The 23,098-nt window shown below is 47.7% G+C and overlaps 1 protein-coding gene across 3 annotated transcripts; it reads left to right on the plus strand.

Annotated features, from left to right (window-relative positions):
• Window positions 1-760: 760 nt before the first annotated feature.
• On the plus strand, window positions 761-13,794 carry LOC140419608 (uncharacterized). 3 transcript variants are annotated; one of them, XM_072503533.1, is made up of 4 exons: window positions 761-908; window positions 3,944-5,314; window positions 10,179-10,535; window positions 12,763-13,794. In XM_072503533.1, coding segments are annotated over exons 2-3 (951 nt in total). In that variant the 5' UTR covers window positions 761-908; window positions 3,944-4,365; the 3' UTR covers window positions 10,181-10,535; window positions 12,763-13,794. The 3 variants fall into 3 exon arrangements, 1 of the variants encoding a protein (XP_072359634.1); XR_011945896.1 differs by lacking the exon at window positions 3,944-5,314 and having other exon boundaries at window positions 761-898; XR_011945897.1 differs by lacking the exons at window positions 761-908; window positions 3,944-5,314 and adding an exon at window positions 5,321-5,505.
• Window positions 13,795-23,098: the final 9,304 nt, after the last annotated feature.

A 23,098-nucleotide genomic window follows, 5' to 3' on the forward strand; every position in this document is an offset into this window, starting at 1 on the left:
GACCCTGGAGCTGTGAAGCAACAGTGCTAACCACTGTGCTGCCGTGCCACCGATCCCACCCAGCTACAATGCACTGTTTTAACCAGACCCAAGAGTAGATTCACGATGTCACGCTCAGCACAAGGATACTAGATGTTATAGACTGTAAGATCCACAAACTCTGCCAAAATGACTGCAACTTAACAGGTTATTATGGACATTAAACTGTGGGTAATATTCGATTCTGTGACCAATATTTAGTTAAACACGGACCTGAATAAGGAAACTTTGCAGCCACCTGTGAAGTTTAAATGTCTCGTTGTGTCAGGATGAACCAGCATTTGAGGAATATGAAATCTCTGGACTGTTGGTCTCCAAGTGTCATATTGAATAGTGTGATAATAAATAACCTTTATTCATTTAAATTACTTTATTCAGTAAGCCTGCTGCTGAAATGTATTTTAAACAAAGAATTATCACTCTGAGGGTAAGAAAATATCACACAAACATCCTGATAATGGACTGGAAAGGACCACGAAATGTAATCAACCATGGTATAACCCCCTTCAGGTAGCTATACAGAGGCTGCAGCCTCTCACTGAATGTATCCCTGATCCATAGACACCTCCAGGCCACAAACATCAGCTTGGGCGTGGGTGAAACTTATTAAAAACCTGTTAGCCGGGTATTTTCTAAGGGCACTAGGACCCGGCTGAGAACAGAAACCTTCAGGCCCCGCCCACTAGCGGTTGCGTCACCAAGAAGCCAGCGCATGCGCTCTGCTTCCCCAAGATGGCGGCTGTGAACCAGGGCCTGGTCCCGGGAGAGAGCTGACCGGCGGTGATGTGACCTGAGGATCACCGCACCTCAGGCAAGGGGCCAGGTTGGGAAGGCGGTGCCTTCAGGAATAACTGGGAAGGTGATGTTTGGTCAGTTGCTGCAGTCTGTGTAGTGAAGGTGCTGTCACAGTGGTGTGAGGTGAGGAAGTACAGGATTATCACCCAGCAATGATCAATTAAGGGGAATGTAAATCCAGCTCAGGCTGCTTTCAGATTGGAAAGGGAGCTAAGGTGTGTCCTCAGAGCTGGTGAATGTTGAGGCTTTGGCAGTTTCTCTATAAAGTCCCTCTCTTTACAGCATTTGGCCCATTCATAATCTTTATTATTGTCACAAGTAGGCTGACATTAACACTGCAATGAAGTTACTGTGAAAATCCCCTAGTCGCCACACTCCGGAGCCTGTTCGGGTACACAGAGGGAGAATTCAGAATGTCCAATTCACCTAACAAGCTCGTCTTTCGGGACTTGTGGGAGGAAACCGGAGCACCCGGAGAAAACACACGCAGACACAGCGAGAACGTGCAGACTCCGCACAGACAGTGAACCAAGCCGGGAATCGAACCCAGGTCCCTGGTGCTGTGAAGCAACACTGCTAACCGCTATGCTACCATGCCGCCCGTAAAATTATTAGATTACTAATTCTGGATGAATGATGTCCCAGGATGCTGTGGGAGGCGAAGGAGAGATTGCAGCAGCTCTGACCCAAAGTTTTAACCACAAATTAGGCCTGTTTTCGCTAGAATTTCGACATTTAAGGTGTGATCTGATTGAAGTATTTCGGGAATAGAAGGATACGGACCCAGGAAGTGTAGAAGATTGTAGTTTAGTCGGGCAGTATGGTCGGCACGGGCTTGGAGGGCCGAAGGGCCTGTTCCTGTGCTGTACATTTCTTTGTTCTTTGTTCTTATTTAAGATATTAACAGGGAAAGACAGGGTAGATAAAGATAAACTATTTCCACTGGTTGGAGATTCTAAAACTAGGGATGATCTAAAAATCAGGGCTCGACCGTTCAGGAGAGATGTTGGGACAACTTTTTCACACACACGGTGGTAAAGTTTTGGAACTCTCTCCCACAAACAGCAGGCGAAGCTGGATCAGTTGTTAAGTTTAAATCTGAGATAGAGTTTTGTTAAGCACAGATATTAATGGATGTGGAGTTACGTCACAGACCAGACATGATCTCACTAAATGGCAGGACAGACTTGAGGGGCTGAATGGCCTACTCCTGTCCCTATGTGTATTTCTGTGATTCTGAAATTCAGACAACACCATCACGGGGAAAGAGTCCGGATTAGAACCCGAATTAGTCCGAGCTGCAAACCATCCCTTCAGATCCTGGCTCTTCATGGATTTGATGAAGACCAAGACAATGGTTGCATTATTGAAATACTTGACGGAGTTGTTGGATACCATTTTTCATGTTGCAGGATAAAGCCTGAGGTAATTCACTCCCCACAGGCTTGAGCTGCCTTTGAACTTCATCGAAGCCTCGACGCTTCGTTTGTGATGCTGTCGAAAAGTCCTGGAAGAAGTAAATCCTCACTCCGTCCTGTAGCCAGGTTCCACCTCATCGTTCCCTCTCCGGGACATTCTTTCATGTTGTGAAAGCGAATGATTACAGGCCTGGGATGAAAAGTATCCCTCGGCCTCAAAGACTGATGCACCCTTTCTAATTTGAAATGCTCAGACTTCACATCCAGCTTGAGAAAACATGGCAGTCAGTCCTCGAAGAACCTAACGGGAGCCTTACCCCCCACACTAAATGGACAGAAAATAACACCATTTATGAGTGGCACGATAGCACAGTGGGTAGCACAGTAGCTTCACAGCTCCAGGGTCGCAGGTTCGATACCCAGCTTGGGTCACTGTCTGTGCGGAGTCTGCACATTCGTGTCTGCGTGGGTTTCCTCTGGGTGCTCCGGTTTCCTCCCACAGTCCAAAGATGTGCAGGTTCGGTGGATAGGCCATGATAAATTGCACTTAGTGCCCAAATAAAAGGTGAGATGGGGTTACTGGGTTACGGGGATGGGGTGGAGGTATGGGTTTGGGTGGAGTGCTGTTTCCATGTTTCCAAACTTGATGGACCAAGTGGCCTCCTACACTATAAATTCTATGACGACCATCTGACAGGCCGACGACTCGGATGTTCTTTCTCCGACCTTCGGTCCTCCAAGTCCTCCAGGACCTCCGCCACGCCACTCGGTGGTTTTCAAAAGATTGAATTCTTGCCTCCGTCGAGGAGGCATCTTGCTGAATGTTCAGGATTCTCTCCTCCGGATCATCGAGCCTCTTCATGGTGTTTGCAGCTGGGCCTCATGAGCTCACAGATATTGAGTCAGCACACTCCGCCTCTGGTCAGTAACACGGATAATGTCGGCAGTCATCATTTTCGCCGCCTCCCAGAGAGCCCCGGAGAGCGTGGGGTCGAGAGACGTCCTGAGGGTCAGGCCGCCATGTTGAAAAGGTGGATCCATTCCCGCTGAATCCACCTGCGCTGTTTTATCAGCGCATTTCTTCACTTTTTCCGGCATAATCCTACCAATCTGAACCCTGATGTCTTCCAGGGACACGACAACAAATATGACTTCAAGGATTAGATAGGCGAGTAACAGGCAGTTAAATGGAGAGAAAGCTGAGATGAGAAGGGATTTCTTTACTCGCCGATGTGGTGAAGATTTGGAATTCCCTACCCCTGAGGATTCCGGAGCTTCAGTCATCAAGTATTTTCAAGACACAGATTGATAGGTTTCTAGATATTGAAGATGTCGAGGGATACGAGGGATAGTGTGGGAAAACGGTGCTGAGGTAGATCGGCCAATGATCCCATTGAATGGTTCAGGTTCGATGGGCCGAATGGCCGACTGCAGCTCATATTTGTTGTGATCTCCTGGACAGGAAGCTGTGAGCTTGGATTTGTTAATCAGCCTGAATCAGCACCTTCAGGAGAATTAGAAGGGTCAATATGAGATACAGCAGAGTGAGAATGGAGGGAGTGTGTGGGGTGGAGATTTACAACTTTCGGGGAATAAGAGAGAGGAAAAAATGTAACATAGAAACTAGAATTCTCTGTTCTGAGTTTCTATCCTGTACTGACAGTGATGAATTTTGTAAATTGTTTTTACAGGATATTAGACGAGGAGGAATTACAGACAGAAATCTCAAACGTCACGTCTCGATCTGACAGTCACTTCCTTCCTTAGAACCTGGATATCATCGGGCTTTGAATCTAGAAGGAGAAATGTTTCCCCGAACTGTCAGCTAAATGTTTCAACCATCAGTGTGACTGGAAAAGCACCGAGACCCGCACAACACACACCCGAGTGAGAGTGTTCCAGTGAACTGACTGTGGAAACATCAGTGTGACTGGAAAACCACCGAGACCCACACAACACACACCCGAGAGAGTGTTCCAGTGAACTGACTGTGGAAAGAGCTTTAACCAGTTACTCAGCCTGAAAAAAATAACAATATTCAGAGCGGGGAGGAACCGTACCTGTATTGTGGACGAGGCTTCCACTGATTGTCCCGCCTGGAGAGACCCAAAACATGGAGAAACCGTGGAAATGTGGGGACTGTGGGAAGGGCTACAGATTCCCATCTGAGCTGGAGATTCATCGACGTAGTCACACTGGAGAGAGGCCATTCACCTGCTCAAAGTGTGGGAAGGGATTTACTCAGTTATCTCACCTGCGGGCACACCAACGAGTTCACACTGGGGAGAGGCCGTTCACCTGCTCTCAGTGTGGGAAAGGATTTACTGACGTATCAACCCTGCGGACACACCAGCGAGTTCACACTGGGGAGAGGCCGTTCACCTGCTCTCTGTGTGGGAAAGGATTTGCATATTTATCCAGCCTGCAGAAACACCAGCGAGTTCACACAGGGGAGAGGCCATACATCTGCTCTCAGTGTGGGAAGGGATTCACTCAGTTATCCGCCATGCGGACACACCAGCGAGTTCACACTGGGGAGAGGCCATTCACCTGCTCTCAGTGTGGGAAAGGATTTACTGACGTATCCAACCTGCGGACACACCAGCGAGTTCACACTGGGGAGAGGCCGTTCACCTGCTCTCAGTGTGGGAAAGGATTTGCATATTTATCCAGCCTGCAGAAACACCAGCGAGTTCACACTGGGGAGAGGCCATACACCTGCTCTCAGTGTGGGAAGGGATTCACTCAGTTATCCACCCTGCGAACACACCAGCGAGTTCACACTGGGGAGAGGCCATTCACCTGCTCTCTGTGTGGGAAAGGATTTGCTGAAGTATCCACCCTGCGGGGACACCAGCGAGTTCACACTGGAGAGAGGCCGTTCACCTGCCCTCAATGTGGGAAAGGATTTGCACATTTATCCCACCTGCGGACACACCAGCGAGTCCACACTGGGGAGAGGCCGTTCACCTGCTCTCAGTGTGGGAAAGGATTTGCACATTTATCCCACCTGCGGAGACACCAGCGAGTTCACACTGTGGAAAGGCCGTCCACCTCTCAATGTGAGACGGGATTGCATGCTTGATCGGACCTGCTGTGACACCAACAATTTCACAATCGATTACAGGGGTTGGATTCTGCTGTTATTGTTTCTGCTCTACATCCAGGACTGCATTTTGTTCATTCTGACAGGTGGTCAGTGGGGGTGGTCGGAGGGTGATAGAAACCAACTATTTTCTAATATACCTGATAGGTAAAAGAAGGCTATTTAGTATAAATATTAAGCCCCAGTTTTAATACCCATTTTAAATTAAGGATTTCAGCACTCATAATCTCAGGTCATCTCAAAACACACAGCTTCAACTAGCTTCAACAGAGACACGAAACAGCCTGACTTATGCATAATTTCATTGTAGATTAAAACAGCACTTTTACTGAGCTGAGATGAGAAAGCCATTGTTCTAACAAATACATGTTCAAGACAGTGTGACATTAAAACACAAGCTGTACCAGTTATCACTCCAAGGACAGGGCAGGCACCATAGCAACATTAAGGCGCTATTGTCCACAATGTGGATAATAGCGAAGTCAGCAGAAGTCCAGGTTGAACTGGACTTGATAATCACCACAGAATCGCATTCCATAACATACACAAATATTCAGACATGAAACATTTAGAACTAATATTGCACATTGAGGATTGACAGCTAACCGTTGAATCAAATCCATTTGATTTTAATCCAAACCAATTAGAACGATATAGAGGTGTAGATAGATGGCTAAAGACTGATATGATTTCCTATAACCGTGATGGTACGTACAACCATCTTTATTCATGAAGCATCTATGCTTTGATCTAAACTATTCGCTGTCTCTATTTTTCATACTTTCACCTTTCCAGTCTAACTCTTGAAGTAAATGCAAGCTGTTTTGCCGTAAGCAAGAAACGTTTTCTGTATTATTTTGAAAGTTAAATTGTGTACAAGTTGCTTCTCTTTAAGTCCTTTTGCTAGCCGGACTTATTAGAGAATAGGATTTAAGTGACTCCTCATTGTACATAAGAACTAGGAGCAGGAGTAGGCCATCTGGCCCCTCGAGCCTGCTCCACCATTCAATGAGATCATGGCTGATCTTTTGTGGACTCAGCTCCACTTTCCGGCCCGAACACCATAACCCTTAATCCCTTTATTCTTCAAAAAACGATCTATCTTTATCTTAAAAACATTTAATGAAGGAGCCTCTACTGCTTCACTGGGCAAGGAATTCCATAGATTCACAACCCTTTGGGTGAAGAAGTTCCTCCTAAACTCAGTCCTAAATCTACTTCCCCTTATTTTGAGGCTATGCCCCCTAGTTCTGCTTTCACCCGCCAGTGGAAACAACCTGCCCGCATCTATACTATCTATTCCCTTCATAATCTTATATGTTTCTATAAGATCCCTCCTCATCCTTCTAAATTCCAACGAGTACAGTCCCAGTCTACTCAACCTCTCCTCGTAATCCAACCCCTTCAGCTCTGGGATTAACCTAGCGAATCTCCTCTGCACACCCTCCAGTGCCAGTACGTCCTTTCTCAAGTAAGGAGACCAAAACTGAACACAATACTCCAGGTGTGGCCTCACTAACACCTTATACAATTGCAGCAGAACCTCCTTAGTCTTAAACTCCATCCCTCTAGTAATGAAGGACAAAATTCCATTTGCCTTCTTAATCACCTGTTGCACCTGTAAACCAACTTTTTGCGACTCATGCACTAGCACACCCAGGTCTCTCTGCACAGCAGCATGTTTTAATATTTTATCATTTAAATAATAATCCCTTTTGCTGTTATTCCTACCAAAATGGAAAACCTCACATTTGTCAACATTGTATTCCATCTGCCAGACCCTAGCCCATTCACTTAGCCTATCCAAATCCCTCTGCAGACTTCCAGTATCCTCTGCACTTTTTGCTTTACCACTTCTCTTAGTGTCGTCTGCAAACATGGACACATTGCCCTTGGTCCCCAACTCCAAATCATCTATGTAAATTGTGAACAGTTGTGGGCCCAACACTGATCCCTGAGGGACACCACTAGCTACTGATTGCCAACCAGAGAAACACCCATTAATCCCCACTCTTTGCTTTCTATTACTTAACCAATCCTCTATCCATGCTACTACTTTCCCCTTAATGCCATGCATCTTTATCTTATGCAACAACCTTTTGTGTGGCGCCTTGTCAAAGGCTTTCTGGAAATCCAGATATACCACATCCATTGGCTCCCCGTTATCTACCGCACTGTTAACGTCCTCAAAAAATTCCACTAAATTAGTTAGGCACGACCTGCCCTTTATGAACCCATGCTGCGTCTGCCCAATGGGACAATTTCCATCCAGGTGCCTCGCTATTTCTTCCTTGATGATAGATTCCAGCATCTTCCTTACTACCGAAGTTAAGCTCACTGGCCTATAATTACCCGCTTTCTGCCTACCTCCTTCTTTAAACAGTGGTGTCACGTTTGCTAATTTCCAATCCGCCGGGACCACCCCAGAGTCTAGTGAATTTTGGTAAATTATCACGAGTGCATTTGCAATTTCCCTAGCCATCTCTTTTAGCACTCTGGGATGCATTCCATCAGGTCCAGGAGACTTGTCAACCTTTAGCCCCATTAGCTTGCCCATCACTACCTCCTTGGTGATAACAATCCTCTCAAGGTCCTCACCTGTCATAGCCTCATTTCCATCAGTCACTGGCATGTTATTTGTGTCTTCCACTGTGAAGACCGACCCAAAAAACCTGTTCAGTTCCTCAGCCATTTCCTCATCTCCCATTATTAAATCTCCCTTCTCATCCTCTAAAGGACCAATATTTACCTTAGCCGCTCTTTTTTGTTTTATGTATTTGTCGAAACGTTTACTATCTGTTTTTATATTCTGAGCAAGTTTACTCTCATAATCTATCTTAGTCTTCTTTATAGTTTTTTTAGTAGCTTTCTGTTGCCCCCTAAAGATTTCCCAGTCCTCTAGTCTCCCACTGATCTTTGCTACTTTGTATGTTTTTTCCTTCAATTTGATACTCTCCCTTATTTCCTTAGATATCCACGGTCGATTTTCCCTCTTTTTACCGTCCTTCCTTTTTGTTGGTATAAACCTTTGCTGAGCACTGTGAAAAATCACTTGGAAGGTTCTCCACTGTTCCTCAACTGTTTCACTCTAAAGTCTTTGCTCCCAGTCTACCTTAGCTAGTTCTTCTCTCATCCCATTGTAATCTCCTTTGTTTAAGCACAAAACACTAGTGCTTGATTTTACCTTCTCACCCTCCATCTGTATTTTAAATTCCACCATATTGTGATCACTCCTTCCGAGAGGATCCCTAACTATGAGATCCTGAATCAATCCTGTCTCATTACACAGGACCAGATCTAGGACCGCTTGTTCCCTCGTAGGTTCCATTACATACTGTTCTAGGAAACTATCGCGGATACATTCTATAAACTCCTCCTCAAGGCTGCCTTGACCGACCTGGTTAAACCAATCAACATGTAGATTAAAATCCCCCATGATAACTGCTGTACCATTTCTACATGCATCTGTTATTTATTTGTTTATTGCCTGCCCCACCATAATGTTACTATTTGGTGGCCTATAGATTACTCCTATCAGTGACTTTTTCGCCTTACTATTCCTGATTTCCACACAAATGGATTCAACCTTATCCTCCATAGCACCAATGTCATCCCTTACTGTTGCCCGGATGTCATCCTGTAATCAAATAGAGGCAAAAGATTCTTGTTTGCATCTGAAAAGTTTAACTCAAATTTCTACTGAGTTTTAGTGTCGCAAGCTCCTCACTAAATCAACATGGTAGATCTCTACAGAGGGTTTCTTTCTGCTGGACTGGCCGGTCTCACCACTTTGCCTGCAGTGGGCTGTTGATCTTTGAGCCTTGTTGCTAATACCTGGCTTCAAATTGCACGATGATCACACAGTGAAAGGGTGTTTGGAAGTTTGAAGATATTTAGTTTCCATTTCTGTTTCAAATCCCCCAAAGCGTGCCACGTTGCCATGGAGATGGGCCCTGGTGGTTACATGGTTCCTTTGTTTAATTTATCTGGATGTCCCTCACAGAAAGAAAGTATCAGGTTATGTGGGGCAAGTTGTCTGAGTTGAACTGGGAAACTGATCGGTACAGGGAATACCTCATGTTTAAGGAATTATTACATATTTATCAGGGGTCGGTTAGCTCAGTTGGCTGGACGGCTGGTTCGTGTTGCAGAGCAAGGCCAACAAAGAGGATTCAACTCCCGTACTGGCTGAGTTTATTCATGAAGGCCCCGCCTTCTCAACCAGGCCCCTCGCCTGAGGTGTGCTGACCCTCAATCATCTCCAGTCAGCTCTCTCTCTGTCAAAGGCGAGAGCAGCCTACAGGATTTTTGCAACATGTACTTTGCATATATACAACAAATAGTGGCTGTTTAGCACAAGGCTAAGTCGCTGGCTTTGAAAGCAGACCAAGGCAGGCCAGCAGCACCGTTCAATTCCCGTACCAGCCTCCCCGAACAGGAGCCAGAATGTGGCGACTAGGGGCTTTTCACAGTAACTTCATTTGAAGCCTACTTGTGACAATAAGCGATTTTTATTTCATTTTCATTTTTCAATATAGATTCCTTTAAGGAACAAAAATCCAACAGGAAACGTTATGCAACAGTGGCTCAAAAGAAAAGTTAAAGAGATCCGTTAGAATTCAGCAAAGGAGGACCAAGAAACTGATGAGAGCAAACTGGCGAGAAACATAAAAACCAACTGGAAAAGCTTCTAGAGGAATGTGAAAAGGAAAAGATTAGCAAAGACCAATGTGGGTCCATTTCAGGCAGAGACAGGAGAGTTTGTAATGGGGAATGAGGAAATGGCAGAGAAACTAAACAATGTGTGTCTGTCTTCACAGAGGAAGATACAGAAATTGTCCCCAAAACACCAGAGAACCAAGGGACTGGCAGAGATTAGTATTGGTGAAAATGCCGTACTGGAATTATTAATGGGGTTGAAAGTGAATAAATCCCCAAAAGTTGATGGGCCCGTTGCTGGTGAGAACCTTCAACGAGGTGAAGGAAGAAGGGATTCTTCCCCCGACAATGTCTCGGGCCCTGATCTCGCTTATCCTCCAGCGGGACAAGGACGCGCTGCAGGCTGGCTCGTATAGGCCGATTTCGCTCCTCAATGTGGATGCTAAGTTGCTGACGAAGGTCCTGGCCACTAGGATTGAGGATTGTGTCCCGCGAGTGATACACGAGGACCAGATGGGGTATGTGAAGGGCAGGCAATTGAATGCAAATGTGCTGAGGCTCCTGGATGTGATTCTGATGCCCTCGGAGGGGGAGGGGGGGGGAGGCGGAAGTGGCGGCAATGGACGCGGAGAAGGCCTTTGATCGGGTGGAGAGGGAGTACCTGTGGGAAGTGCTGGGCCGGTTTGGGTTCGGGGAGGGGTTCATAGGGTGGGTCAAATTGTTGTACCAGGCCCCGGTGGCGAGCGTATCGACAAATCGGCTGAGGTCAGAGTACTTCAGATTGTACCGTGGGACGAGACACGGGTGCCCCCTGTCCCCCCTGCTGTTTGCCCTGGTGATTGAGCCGCTGGCCATGGCACTGACGGAGTCTAGAAACTGGAGGGGGTTGGTCCGGGGAGGGGAGGATCATCGGGTCTCATTATATGTAGATGACCTGCTTTTGTATATCGCAGATCCAGTGGAGGGGATGGCGGAGGTCATGCAGACCCTTAGGGAATTTGGAGACTTCTCGGGATAGAAACTCAATGTTGGGAAGAGCGAGCTCTTTGTGGTGCATGCGAGGGGTCAGGAGAAGAGGCTGGAGGAGCTGCAGCTCAAGAGGGTGGAGAGGAGTTTCCGGTATTTGGGTACAGGTGGCCAAGAGTTGGGGGGTCCTGCATAAGCTCAACTTGGTGGAGGAGGACTTTATGAGATGGGACGTGTTGCCACTCTCCCTGGCGGGCAGGGTGCAGTCTGTGAAGATGACGGTCCTCCCGAAGTTCTTGTTTGTGTTCCAGTGCCTGCCTATTCTTATCCCCAAGGCCTTTTTCAAGCGAATGGGCAAGAGCATTATGGGGTATGTCTGGGCATGTAAGACCCCGAGGGTTAAGAGTCTGTTCTTGGGGCGCAGTCGGGGGTGGGGGGGGGGGTTGCTGGAGCTGCCAAATTTGTGCAGCTACTACTGGGCAGCTAATGTGGCAATGATTCGGAAATGGGTAATGGAGGGGGAGGGGACAGCGTTGAAAACACTTGAGGCGGCGTCATGTGTGGGTACTAGCCTGGGGGCACTGGTGACGGCACCGCTACCGCTGAAGCGGTACACCACGAGCCCGGTGGTGGCGGCGACACTGAGGATCTGGGGGCAGTGTAGACGGCACATGGGAGAAGTGGGGGCCTCGGTTTGTTCCCCGATACGGAACAACCATAGGCTTGCACCGGGCAGGATGGATGGCGGATTCCTAAGTTGGCATCGGGCGGGAATTAAAAGGATGGGGGACTTATTCATTGATGGGACTTTTGCCAGTCTGAGGGCGCTGGAGGAGAAATTTGGGTTACCCCCGGGAAATGCCTTCAGGTATATGCAGGTTAGGGCGTTTGTGAGGAGGCAAGTAGGGGAATTCCCGCTGTTGCCTGCCCGGAGAATACAGGACAGGGTGATTTTGGGCATGTGGGTTGGAGAGGGTAAGGTCTCGGTGATATACCAGGAGCTGCAGGAGGCGGAGGAAGCCTCGGTGGAGGAGCTGAAGGGCAAGTAGGAGGAGGATCTGGGCGAGGAGCTGGATGAGGGCCTGTGGGCTGACGCCCTGGGCAAGGTTAATTCCTCCTTGTCTTGCACCAGGCTCAGCCTGATCCAGTTTAAAGTGGTACACAGGGCGCATGGGACAGGGGCAAGGATGTGTAAGTTCTTTGGGGTAGAAGACAGATGTGTGAGGTGCTCGGGGAGCCCAGCAAACCACGCCCATATGTTCCGGCGCTTGCGGGGTTTTGGAGGGGCTTCGCAAAGGCTATGTCCAAGGTCTTGGATACTCGGGTAAAACGGAGCTGGGGGATAGCAATATTTGGGGGGTCAGACGAGCCGGGAGTACACGAGCAGAAAGAGGCTGGATTTCTGGCCTTTGCCTCTTTGGTAGCCCGGAGAAGGATCTCACTAATGTGGAGGGATGCAAAGCCCCTCAGCTTGGAGGCTTGGATCAATGACATGGCGGGGTTTCTCAGGTTGGAGAAGATAAAGTTTGCCTTACAAGTGGCAACCGTTCCTAGACTTTTGGGGGGGTGGGTTTTTCTCCAGTTTTTGTTGATGTAAGGGGCCCCATTTTTGTTCTTAATTTGTTACATGGTTTTAGGGTTAGAGGATTACGTTGCTTGGTTTGTTGGCGTATTGCCCTGTTTATTTCTGTTTTGTATATTTTCTGTCATTTTTGGATGTTTTGTAAAAATTATTGATAAACTTTGAATAAATATATATATATTTTTTAAAAACAGCAGAGAACCAAGGGACTGGCAGAGATTAGTATTGGTGAAAAAGTCGTACTGGAGAAATTAATGGGGTTGGAAGTGAATAAATCCCCAAAAGCTGATGATGTACATCCCAGAGTGTTGAACGAGGTGGCTGTAGCGATCTCTATTCCTCATTCTAAATTCTCCTGACTCTATCTGTAATGGACAAACTTTTGTCTGAGCCAAACGTTTCCTTTTTACGTAGCCACAGAAGCTTTAACAGTCCATTTTTATGTATTTTGCCAGTTCACATTCTATTCTATTCTCCCTTTGTTTCTCAGTGTCTTGGTTGAAGAACTGAAGTAAATCCTCGGGAATGAATCATCACTTTGGACAGGTTCTGAGACAATTAAGTTTCAACCTCCAGGACAGAGTAACTATAATCGTGGAGTGTGATTGTCGGTTATGTAAAAGGGCAAAGTTCTAGTTTATAGTTTAGTGTGTAGGTTTCCGAGTTAAAGTAGCTTCTAGTTTGTTTGTTTGTTCATAAAACTTGAAGTCCCGTCGTGTGATCCTTTAATTTGTTGACTGGGAATTTGATTTTTTTATAAGAAGTTGCTGACCTTTATGGAGATCCTAATCCACAAGTTTTGTCTTCCTATTTGACCCTCGGGCACCTTTCTGTCTCTATTGCTCGTGTCACTGACAGCCCGGTGATGGAGCTGGGGGCTGAATTTAGCTGGGAATAACGGGGCCTGTGCCCCAGTTGGGAAACTGCCATGGCCGTCGCTAATAGAGACAGGAAGGTGCTGGAGGACTGACTGGGAACTGCACCTCCAACCAAACAGGGTTCAGGGGGGGTGACCAGGGCTGATGATGATGTGACCTCCAGGGTTCAGTGCCCCTGTGTCCAAAGCGGGGAGTCACGGGAACAGGGTACAGAGGAGCCGAAGGGAAACCATTTGGGACAAGAACATTGTGAACATCCTGTTACTCTGGTTATCTTTGATCCTCAAGTAATTTTCTGTTAGTTTTTTTAACGATGTCCTGTTTCGTCAATAAACTTTTAACAGGAAACTATTTGAATTTGTTGGACTTTTCCTGATTAAATTTGTTCACTTTCGGAAAAGTGGGTGAGAGGGGTTGACAGGCTGTTTAACAGAAAGTGAGTCCCTCTAAGGTAATTGGTAAAGGAGCCAGAGGGGTAGAGGAGGTTTGATTTTTCTTTTGACAGTGTTTGAAAATGGGTTCAGGAAATCAGTCTGATTGACTAATTTGTCAAGATTCTCTGAGGAAGTAACAAGGGATGTCAATAAAGGGGAACCTGTAGATGTGCTTTTATCATTTCCCCAAGGTGCCACATCAAAGGTTATTACACAAAATAAGAGCTCATGGTGTGGCGTCAACATATCAGCATGGATAGAGGATTGGTTAGCTGACAGGAAGCAGCCAGTAGGTATAAATGGGTCATTTCTGGGTGGGTTAGATGTGACATGTGGAATGTCACCAGGATCAGTGCAGGGCTCTCAACCATTTACAATCTGTCTGAATGTGTCAGATGACGGAGTTGAATGTATGGCAGCTAAATTTTCTGATGCCTCAAAGGTGGGTCGGAAAGTAATTTGTGAAGTGGATTTAAGGAGTCTGCAGAGGACTACAAATCGGTTAAATGAGTGGGTAAAAAACTGATAGATGGAGCATAACTTGGGAAAATGTCGATTGTCCACTTTGTCAGGAAGTATTAAATAAAACAATATTATTTAAATGGAGAGAGATTGCAGAACTCTGAGGTACAGAGGGATTGGGGTGCCCGATCCCAAGTTAGTCTGCAGGTACAGCAAGTGATTAGGAAGCTCAATGGAATATTATTGTTTAATGCAAAGGAAATCTAATATCAATGTAGGGATGTTTTGCTGCAGTTGTATAGAGTCATAGAGGTTTACAGCATGAAAACTGGCCCTTGGGCCCAACTTGTCCATGTCGCCCAGTTTTTACCACTGAGCTAGTCCCAATTGCCTGCATTTGGCCCATATTCCTCTATACCCAGCTTTCCCATATACCTGTCTAAATGCTTTTTAAAAAACAAAATTATACCCGTCTCTACTACTGCCTCTGGCAGCTCGTTCCAGACACTCACCACCCTCTGTGTGAACAAAATGCCCCTCTGTACCCTTTTATATCTCTCCCCTTTCACGTTAAACATATGCCCTCTAGTTCTAGACTCCTCTACCTTTGGGAAAAGATGTTGACTATCTACCCTATCTGTGCCCCTCATTATTTTACAGACCTCGACAAGATCACCCCGAAGCCTCCTACACTCCAGGGAAAAACATCCTAGTCTATCCAGCCTCTCATAACTCAAACCATCAAGTCCTGGTCTCATCCGAGTAAATCTTTTCTGTACTCTTTCTAGTTTAATAATATCCTTTCTATAATAGGACCAGAACTGTACACAGTGCTCCAAATGTGGCCGTACCAATGTCTTGTACAAGTTCAGCAAGATGTCCCAACTCCTGCATTCAATGTTCTGACCAATGTAACCAAGTATGCCGAATGCCTTCTTCATCACCCTGTCCACCTGTGACTCCACTTTCAAGGAGCTCTGAACCTGTACTCCTAGATCTCTTTGTTCTATAACTTTCCCCAACTCCTTACTACTGAGTAGATCCTGCCTCGATCTACCAAAATGCATCACCTCACGTTTATCTAAATTAAACTCCATCTGCCATTCATCGGCCCACTGACCCAATTGATCAAGTTCCGTTGCAATCCTAGATAACCTTCTTCACTCTCACTATGCCACCAATCTTGGTGTCATCTGCAAACTTACTAACCATGCCTCCTACATTCTCCTCCAAATTATTAATCTAAATAACAAATAATAGTGGACCCAGCACCAATCCCTGAGGCACACCGCTGGTCACAGGCCTCCAGTTTGAAAAATAACCCTCTACAGCCACCTTTAGTCTTCTGTCGTCAAGCCAATTTTGTAACCAATTGGCTACCTCACCCTGGATCCCATGAGATTTAACCTTGTGCAACAACCTACCATGCGGTACCTTGACGAAAGCCTTGCTAAAGTCCATGTCGACAATGTTGACTGCACTGCTCTCATCTACCTTCTTGGTTACCACTTTGAAAAACTCAATCAAATTTGTGAGACATGATTTTCCACTCACAAAGCCATGCTGACTGTCCCTAATCACCCCTTGCCTCTCTAAATGCCTGTAGATCCTGTCTCTCAGAATACCTTCTCACAACTTACCCACCACAGACATTAGGTTCACCGGTCTGTAGTTCCCAGACTTTTCCCTCTGGCCTTTCTTAAACAAAGGCACAACATTTGCTATCCTCCAATCTTCAGGCACCTCACCTGTGGCTGTCGATGATTCAAATATCTCTGCCAGGGGACCCACAATTTCCCCCCTAGTCTACCACAATGTCCTGGGATACATTTCATCAGTTTCCGGGGATTTATCTACCTGGATACGCGTTAAGCTTGATCTAACCCCATTCCCCCACTCCATGTTGTGGGTAATCTGCAATCCCAAAACCAAATTTTAATAGTCCCAGCTCGCCATACCTTCCATTCTGTCTCTCCTAGCCTTGGCATCCAGGGATGGTTTTGCTAACCTGCCGGTGTATCTGCACCTGGCAGTGTTTGATGACGGAGGGTAACTGGAGCTATACTCTGTATCTAACCCTGTGTTCTCCCTGTCCTGGGAGTGTTTGATGGGGTCAGTGTATAAGGAGATTTTTTCTGAAGCTAACCCCGTGCTGCACCTGGCCTGGGAGTGTTTGATGACGGAGTGCAACTGAAGCTTTACTCTAACTGTGTGTTGTACCTGTCCTCAAGTGTTTGATGGGGACAGTGCAGAGGAGGATATACGTTGTTTCTAACTTTGTGCTTTACCTATCGTGGGAGTGTTTGATGGGGACAGCATCGAGGGAGATTTACTCTGTATCTAACACCATTTTGTATCAGCCTTGGGAGTGTTTCATGGGGCAATGTAGAGGGAGCTGTGCTGTAACTGATTGGAGAATGGTTCAAGCTGGCACTTGGTACTCAGCTTTTCCAGTACAGACACCCTTCACTTTAAAAATAACACCCCGCCCCCACCCCCACCCCCTCCCACTGCCACGCGCGCGCACGCACACACAAACACACAAAGGCCCAGAGGGACAGTGAGAGTCCTGAACATTGTTGTACAGTCTGCTTGATATTTCATATGGGCCTTTTTCTGGTCCACTTCATTCCAGAAGGAGGCCATTCGGCACATCAAGTCAGCAGCGACCCTCCAAACAGGCACCCCACTCAGGACCACTCCTCCACCCTATCCCCGTAACCCCACCTAACCTTTGGACACTCAGGGGAAATCTTTTAGAATGGCCAATCCACCTAACCTGTGCATCGTTGGACTGTGGGAGGAAACTGGAGCACCCGGAAGGAACGCACGAAGACGTGGGGAGGAAGTACAAACTCTACACAGTCACCCAAGGCTGGAATCGAACCCCCTCCCTCTGATCTCCAGTCAGCCTTTGTTCAAATGAAAAGAGCCCCAGTTTCTCTAATCTCTCCTGGTAACTAAAGCCTCTCTTCCCTGGGATCATCTCAGTGAATCTCTTCTGCACCCACTCCTTGGCCTTGACATCCTTCCTGGTGTAAGATCCCCAAAACCTGATCTGATAGTCCAACTGCAGCCTAACCAATGATTTGTACAGGTTTACATGACCTCTGTCATTTTGTACTCCACGCCCAGAATTATAAAACCTTGTGTTATGGGTGAGGCGTTTTCAGAACCCCAAAATGTATCATGGAGTTCAACCAACCTCTCCCTTTAATGTATTTGTTGCTTTTTCTAGCACACGGATTGTTCCCTAGGTGTGGAATTACAATTATGGACACGTGGGTTTTTCAACACAAAACAATGTTTATTCCATGAACTCAACTTAACATCTTAAATAAACATTGGGTCTCTTAACACCCCTTACTTCAAAGATAACTCAGAAAATATTGCAACAGTAAATAATTCCTCAAAATGTTCCTTCAAACTTCCAAGAAACTTAACACCTTTAAACAGAATCACATCAGGTTTAAGGCTTTACTATTATGAGTTTAAATCACCCAAATGATCCAGAGATAGTCTTTCATGGCAGAGATCCAGCTCACTGCAAACACAGACACCCCCCAAGCTCTTTTTCTCCAAACTGCAGCTCTCTGTAAAACACACAGACACACACAAGCTGCTTTTTAAAACTGCAGCTCTCTGGAAACACACAGACACACACAAGCTCTTTTTCAAACTGAAATTTCAAAATGGCTGATCTAAAGCCCAGCTCCACCCACTCTCTGACATCACTGTTTTCTGAAAGATACATTGCTTAAACACCCATGTCTTAAAGGTACTCTCGCATGACACTTGGATTCCATGTGTTTTTTAGACACTTTATCAACTTGTCCTCCCACATTTAAAAGTTTGTGTATCTGAATCCTTTTAGGGTTTGGGAGATATTAACATAACATGGCTGAAATACATTGACAGCCAATGTCTAATATAATGTGTACAGTACGAAGTCTTACAACACCAGGTTAAAGTCCAACAGGTTTGTTTCGATGTCACTAGCTTTCGGAGCGTTAATGTGTGTTATGGGAGAGAGAAGTTTAGTTTGAGTTAGACACTCAAGCAGGCGCTTCACTGCAGACAGGTCACCGTGGAAACGCTGATAAGACATTCCTTCACTGCAGACAGGTTACCGTGGAAACGCTGACAAGACATTCCATTCCACAGAATCGACTAATTGGAAACTCTAATCGGATCGGGGAGAGGACAGAGTTTGTCTGTTATTAACCTCAACATAAACTTAAACCAGAGTGAATAATGGAATAGATTTTTAAAAATTTAAAATAAATTTAGAGTACCCAATTATTTTTTTCCAATTAAAGAGCAATTTAGCCTGGCCAATCCACCTACCCAGCACATCTTTGGGTTGTGGGGGTGAGACCCACGCAAACACGGGGAGAATATGCAAACTCCACACAGACAGTGACCCAGAGGCACGATCGAACCCGGGACCTCAGTGCCATAAGCAGCAGTGCTAACCACTGTGCCACCATGCTGTCCTTGGAACAGATTGAATTCTAATGTGTGATGTTTATAGCTACAGTAGTGGAACTATCAGAAATAACAGAATTAACAGGCAGGGTAGTTTAGGGAGAATGAGGAAATTACTGAACAAACGTAACTGCTGGGAACCAGAGAATGTGTCCTTGTAAATCACAGATTAGAGAAATTCCTGCTGTCTTTTCCTCACTTGCTGCATGAAGTGTGTTCCGTACTGGGCACCAAACCTCAGGAAAGATACACTGCACTTGGTAACAGTCCAGTACAGATTGACCATGAAGAAGTGAGGCTGGTTAGCTGAGTGAATCCGTTCCCATACACGGAGAACATTAACGGTCACTCCTCAGTGTGAACAGGTCGATTAATCTCCAGGTCTGATTAAATCTATTCCACAATCCCCAGATTTCCATAGCTTCTCCCAGCGAGACGACATATTGTTCGAAAGGTCAGACCATCGGCGAAAACATTATCTACATTCAGAACACGTGAACTGTTTCTCCCCACATTGAACAGGGCTCTTTGCTTCCATGGTTAAAGGCTGACGATGTTCATGGCCACGGAGGGATTTGACAACATGAATGCAAATTTTATAATCGGGATTTTATTGATCAGAGCCAGTGTAGGTCAGTGAGCACGGGTGATGGTGAACAGGACTTGGTGTGAGAAAGCACATGGTCAGCAGAGTTTTAATGATCTCACATTTCCGTGTGGAGTGAATGTGAGGGGCTGGACAGGAATGTATTGGAATCAAGTCTAAAGGTAACGGGCATGGATGAGGTTTCAGCAGCAGATGAGCTGGGGTGAGGTGGAGACAGGTGACATTATGGAGATTGAAATATCTGGTATTAGTCATGGTGTGGCTATGTGGTCAGAAACTCATCTTGGCCAGATGGGAGGGGTGGACCCATGGCCGGGGGCCAGGGAATTCTCATTCTTCTCCCATGTCCACAAGGCCTATTCACAGATTGACTTCTTTGTCATGAGTAGGGCGCTGATTCCGAGGGTGGACGATACGGAGTACTCGGCGATAGCCATTTCCGATCACTCTCCGCATTGGGTAGACCTCGAGCTGGGGGAGGAGAGGGACCTGTGCCTGCTGTGGCGCTTAGAGGTGGGGTTGTTGGCGGACGAGGAGGTGATCCGGAGGGTCCGAGGGTGCATAGAGAGGTACCTGGAGGCTAACGACAATGGGGAGGTCCAAGTGGGGCTGGTCTGGGAGGCACTGAAGGTGATGGTCAGGGGAGAGCTGATCTCCATTAGGGCCCTTAAGGAGAGGAGGGAGAAGAGAGAGGGAGAGGCTGGTGGGGGAGATGGTGAGGGTGGACAGGAGGTACGCGGAGGTCCCGGAGGAGGGATTGCTTAGGGAACGGCGCAGCCTCCAGGCCAAATTCGATCTGTTGACCACCAGGAAGGCCGAGGCGCAGAAAAGGAACGCGCAGGGGGCGGTATATGAATATGGAGAAAAGGCGAGCTGGATGCTGGCGCACCAGCTTCGGAAGCGAGAGGCAGCTAGGGAGATCGGGGGAGTTAAGGATGGGGAAGGGAGCACGATGCGAAGTGGGGTGGGTATCAATGGGGTCTTCAGGGACTTCTACGAGGAACTGTATCTGTCCAAGCCCCCACTGGAGGAGGGAGGGATGGGTCGCTTTCTGGACCGGTTGAGATTCCCGAGGGTGGAGATGGGGCAGGTGGCAGGGCTGGGGGCGTTGGTTGGGTTGGAGGAGTTGGTCAAAGGGATAGGGAACATGCAGGCGGGGAAGGCACCGGGGCCGGATGGGTTCCCGGTCGAATTTTATAAGAAGTATGTGGACCTGCTGGGCCCTCTGTTGGTAAGGACCTTTAACGAAGCAAGGGAAGGAGGGGCTTTGCCCCCGACGATGTCTCGGGCGCTGATCTTGATCCTGAAGCGGGACAAGGATCCCCTACAGTGTTGGTCATATAGGCCGATCTCACCCCTAAATGTAGATGCAAAGTTGTTGGCGAAGATTTTAGCCACGAGGATAGAGGACTGTGTGCCGCAGGTCATTCACGAGGATCAGACAGGGTTCGTGAAAGGGAGACAGCTGAATACGAATGTACGGAGGCTCTTGAATGTTCTGACGATGCCGGCGGTGGAAGGGGAGGCGGAGATAGTGGCGGCGATAGATGCGGCGAATGCATTTGATAGGGTAGAATGGGGTACTTGTGGGAGGTGCTGAAAAGGTTCAGGTTTGGGGAGGGGTTCGTCAGGTGGGTTAAGTTGCTGTATGAGACCCGGTGTCGAGTGTGGCCATGAATAGAAGGAGGTTGGAGTATTTTTGGTTGCACCGGGGGACGAGGCAGGGGTGTCCCCTGTCCCCCCTGCTCTTTGCGCTGGCGATTGTGCCCCTGGCTATGGTGTTGAGGGAGTCGAGGAACTGAAGGGGGCTGGTGCGGGGTGGGGAGGAACATCGGGTGTCGCTCTATGCGGACGATTTGTTGTTATATGTGGCGGACCCGGTGGGGGGAATGTCCGAGGTGATGAGGATTCACAGGGAGTTTGGGGATTTCTCCGGGTACAAGCTCAATATGAGGAAGAGCGAGTTGTTCATTGCTCACTCAGGGGACCAGGAGAGGATGGAGGAGGAGTTTAAGAGGTGGGATGTGCTAAAACTCTCCCTGGCGGGTAGGGTGCAGTCAGTTAAAATGACGGTGCTCCCGAGGTTTTTGTTCCTGTTCCAGTGCCTCCCCATCCTGATCCCTAAGGTCTTCTTCAGGCGGGTCAGTAGGAGCATTATGGGGTTTGTGTGGGCGCAGAAGACCCCGAGGGTGAGAAGGGTGTTCCTGGAGCGGTGCAGGGATAGGGGGGGTTTGGCGTTGCCTAACCTCTGTGGGTATTATTGGGCCGCCAATGTGGCGATGGTGCATAAGTGGGTGATGGAGGGGGAGGGGGCACCATGGAAGATGCTGGAGATGGCGTCCTGTGTGGGTACGAGTCATGAAGGCGCTGGTGACCTCGCCGCTGCCGCTCCCTCCAATGAGGTATACCACGAGCCCGGTGGTGGCGACTACCCTCATAATTTGGGGGCAATGGAGACATCACAGGGGGGAGGTGGGGGTCTCGGTGTGGTCCCCGATACGGGGGAACCACCGGTTTGTCCCGGGGAGAATGGACGGAGGGTTCCTGAGTTGGCAAATGGCAGGTATTAGAAGGATGGGGGACCTGTTTGTGGACTGCAAGTTCGCGAGCCTGGGTGAGCTGGAGGAGAAGTTTGGGCTCCCCCCGGGGAATACCTTCAGATATATGCAGGTAAGGGCGTTTGTTCGGAGGCAGATGGTGGAGTTCCCACTGTTGCCGCCACGCAGGGTGCTTTTGGGGGTGTGGGTTGGAGAGAGGAGGATCTCGGCAGCGTATCAGGTGATGCAGGAGGAGGAGGAGGCCTCGGTGGAAGAGCTAAAGGGTAAGTGGGAGGAGGAGTTGGATGAGGAGATCGACGAGGGGTCGTGGGCGGATCCCCTGGGGAGGGGGGGTGAACTCTTCCTCCTCTTGCGCAAGGCTCAGCCTCATACAATTTAAGGTGCTGCACAGGGCTCACATGACCGGGGCAAGGATGAGCCGGTTCTTTGGGAGTGAGGACAGATGTATTAGGTGCTCAGGAGCCCAGCAAACCACACCCACATGTTCTGGGCATGCCCAGCGCTGGAGGACTTTTGGAAGGGTGTAGCGAGGACGGTGTCAAGGGTGGTGTCAAGGGTGGTAGGATCCAGGGTTGAACCTGGCTGGGGGCTCGCAATATTTGGGGTGGCAGAGGAGCCGGGAGTTTAGGAGGCGAAAGAGGCCGGTATTCTTGCCTTTGCATCCCTGGTAGCCCGGCGTAGGATTCTTCTTCAATGGAAGGATGCGAGACCCCCAGGTGTGGAATCCTGGATTAACGATATGGCGGGGTTTATTAAATTGGAGAGGGTGAAATTTGCCTTAAGGGGATCGGTGCAAGGGTTCTTCAGGCGGTGGCAACCGTTCATAGACTTCCTGGCAGAGCGTTAGGAGATGGTCATCATCAGCAGCAGCCGGAGGGGGGGGGGGGGGGGGGGGGGCTGGTTCGTTTTTCTTGATTGGGCGTGTATATTTGCTTTTGTGTTGATGATGGCTGTTAATTTATTATTTGTGTTTCCGGGGAGGGGGGTTTGTTCTTTTCTTTTTGTATTTTGTTCTTGATATTTTGTGAAAATTTGAATAAAAATTATTTTTTGAAAAAAGAAACTCATCCTGGGGTCAAATCTGACACGGAGATTGTGCAGAGTGT

This window comes from Scyliorhinus torazame, chromosome 5 (assembly GCF_047496885.1).
Source record: "Scyliorhinus torazame isolate Kashiwa2021f chromosome 5, sScyTor2.1, whole genome shotgun sequence".
NCBI lineage: Eukaryota > Metazoa > Chordata > Chondrichthyes > Carcharhiniformes > Scyliorhinidae > Scyliorhinus > Scyliorhinus torazame.

Bases quoted from the DNA above. Each gene is read 5' to 3' on its own strand.
- LOC140419608 (XM_072503533.1), top strand. From the start codon at position 4,366: ATGGAGAAACCGTGGAAATGTGGGGACTGTGGGAAGGGCTACAGATTC.